Genomic DNA, 1,577 nt, shown 5'->3' on the forward strand with positions numbered 1-1,577 from the left:
GCGGTAGGTATCTCGGAGCCACTATTTAGACACGCCGAATGATAGGTCACCTTCACGTGACTAGTGGCGTTGTCCTTCATTTCAATGGATGAGGAGATTTTCTGCAAAAAAGCAGCTGTTGCTATTAAAAGAAAAAATGCTAAAATACTTTATGCCCGCCCAATACTTACGCTGTACTCAGAGCGTACCAGATCGACCACGTTCGATGAATCCTCTGACAGCACCGCGCTAGAAGAACCCTCAATGTGTTGCGAAAGCTTTTCATACACCGAGTGCTGATTGGCGGTAACAGCGAAGATAACGTTAATCGAATTTTGTTTCACCTTGTGATTGATTTGTGAAATGCTGGGATAATCTTGTATAACCGAGTGAGTGTAAAGACCATCGGCGCTTAAGTGACATTCACCATCGTTGGGGGTAATCACACCGCCAAGCTGGCAATGGAAAGATAAGGAAACATTTATTAAAACTAATTTAACTGTGATTTATTTTTCATTTATCTACCTTGCCATCACCAGCATAATGGAAGCCAGCATCTGTTGAGAAGACAAGTAGACGACGCGCTTTCTCACGCCAGCCGATCTGCTGACGACAAACCATCGCTTGCATTATGGCATCAAAGCCACCTTCGGGGGCATCCAAGTTGCCAGACACAGCAGCGTCACTCACTTCGGACTAAATGCGACAATTTTGATTAAATAGGGCGAAACATTAGTGAACTTGAAACAATATTTTTTTTTTTTATTTAATCGAAAAGTTATTAGCTTAAATGGCACACTCTTGGGAATGGTGTTTGGTGAAACTTGGTTAAGCTAGCAAATTAATAAATTTGTTAATCTAATTTTTCATTTTATTATATTTTATTTAGGTTTGTGACAAATAAAATTCGTCGAAAGCATTTTTATAAATATTAAATTTATTTATTTGGTTTCGATTTTGCCCCTTAAAATTTTTTTATCGGCATGGAGATAAGCGCTACCAAGATGTCATGGTAAGCACATTTTCTAATCTAAAATTGTTATTTAGGTTACAGCAGTGCCGGATAAAGTAAACATACTGATAAATATTATTGCACAAAGAATTGTACTGTTTGCACGGCCAATAATAATCACAAATATATATCCATATGTTTCTATACATTTACAGAAAATACCTTTAATAACCTAATATCAGTAGGAAATGAGATTAAACGATTGATAACAATATTTACATGTGGTAGAATTTATAGCGGCTATTTCGGATTTTACCACTCCTCCTCAAGAGACTTCTGTTCGAGTTCACTGGGACTCGAACCAGCGACTCCAGCTTCCAAAGATGTTGCTGCATTTTATCACGTTTTCATTTATCCACCCAACTAGGCAACTATTTTGGCTAAGAACCTGCTGTTTGATATCGTGAGGGGAACCTTCACAAGCAGGACTATATCGACTGGGATATATAACCATAAACGAGCTGCTAATAATATGAATATGCAACATATTAAGCACCGCATTTCAAACTATTTTAGTTTATTTTTTTTTTTTTTTCTTCAATATAATTATCAAGAGTGTGCCATTTTTTTATAGAATAACAGTATT

The 1,577-nt window shown here is 36.8% G+C and overlaps 1 protein-coding gene across 1 annotated transcript; it reads right to left on the minus strand.

The window, feature by feature from the left end:
• Positions 1-3: 3 nt before the first annotated feature.
• On the minus strand, positions 4-1,057 carry LOC118732706 (integrin beta-PS-like; the record flags this gene model as incomplete). The annotated part of the gene is made up of 3 exons (XM_036461824.1): positions 505-1,057; positions 171-434; positions 4-101 (listed from the first exon to the last, which is right to left on the minus strand). Coding segments are annotated over exons 1-3 (467 nt in total), but the record flags the coding sequence as incomplete, so codon positions are not given.
• Between the last annotated feature and the right edge of the window lie 520 nt (positions 1,058-1,577).

The sequence above is a fragment of the Rhagoletis pomonella genome, unplaced genomic scaffold, assembly GCF_013731165.1.
Source record: "Rhagoletis pomonella isolate Grant_MI unplaced genomic scaffold, Rhpom_1.0 Rhpom_scaffold_25578, whole genome shotgun sequence".
Classification (NCBI taxonomy): domain Eukaryota; kingdom Metazoa; phylum Arthropoda; class Insecta; order Diptera; family Tephritidae; genus Rhagoletis; species Rhagoletis pomonella.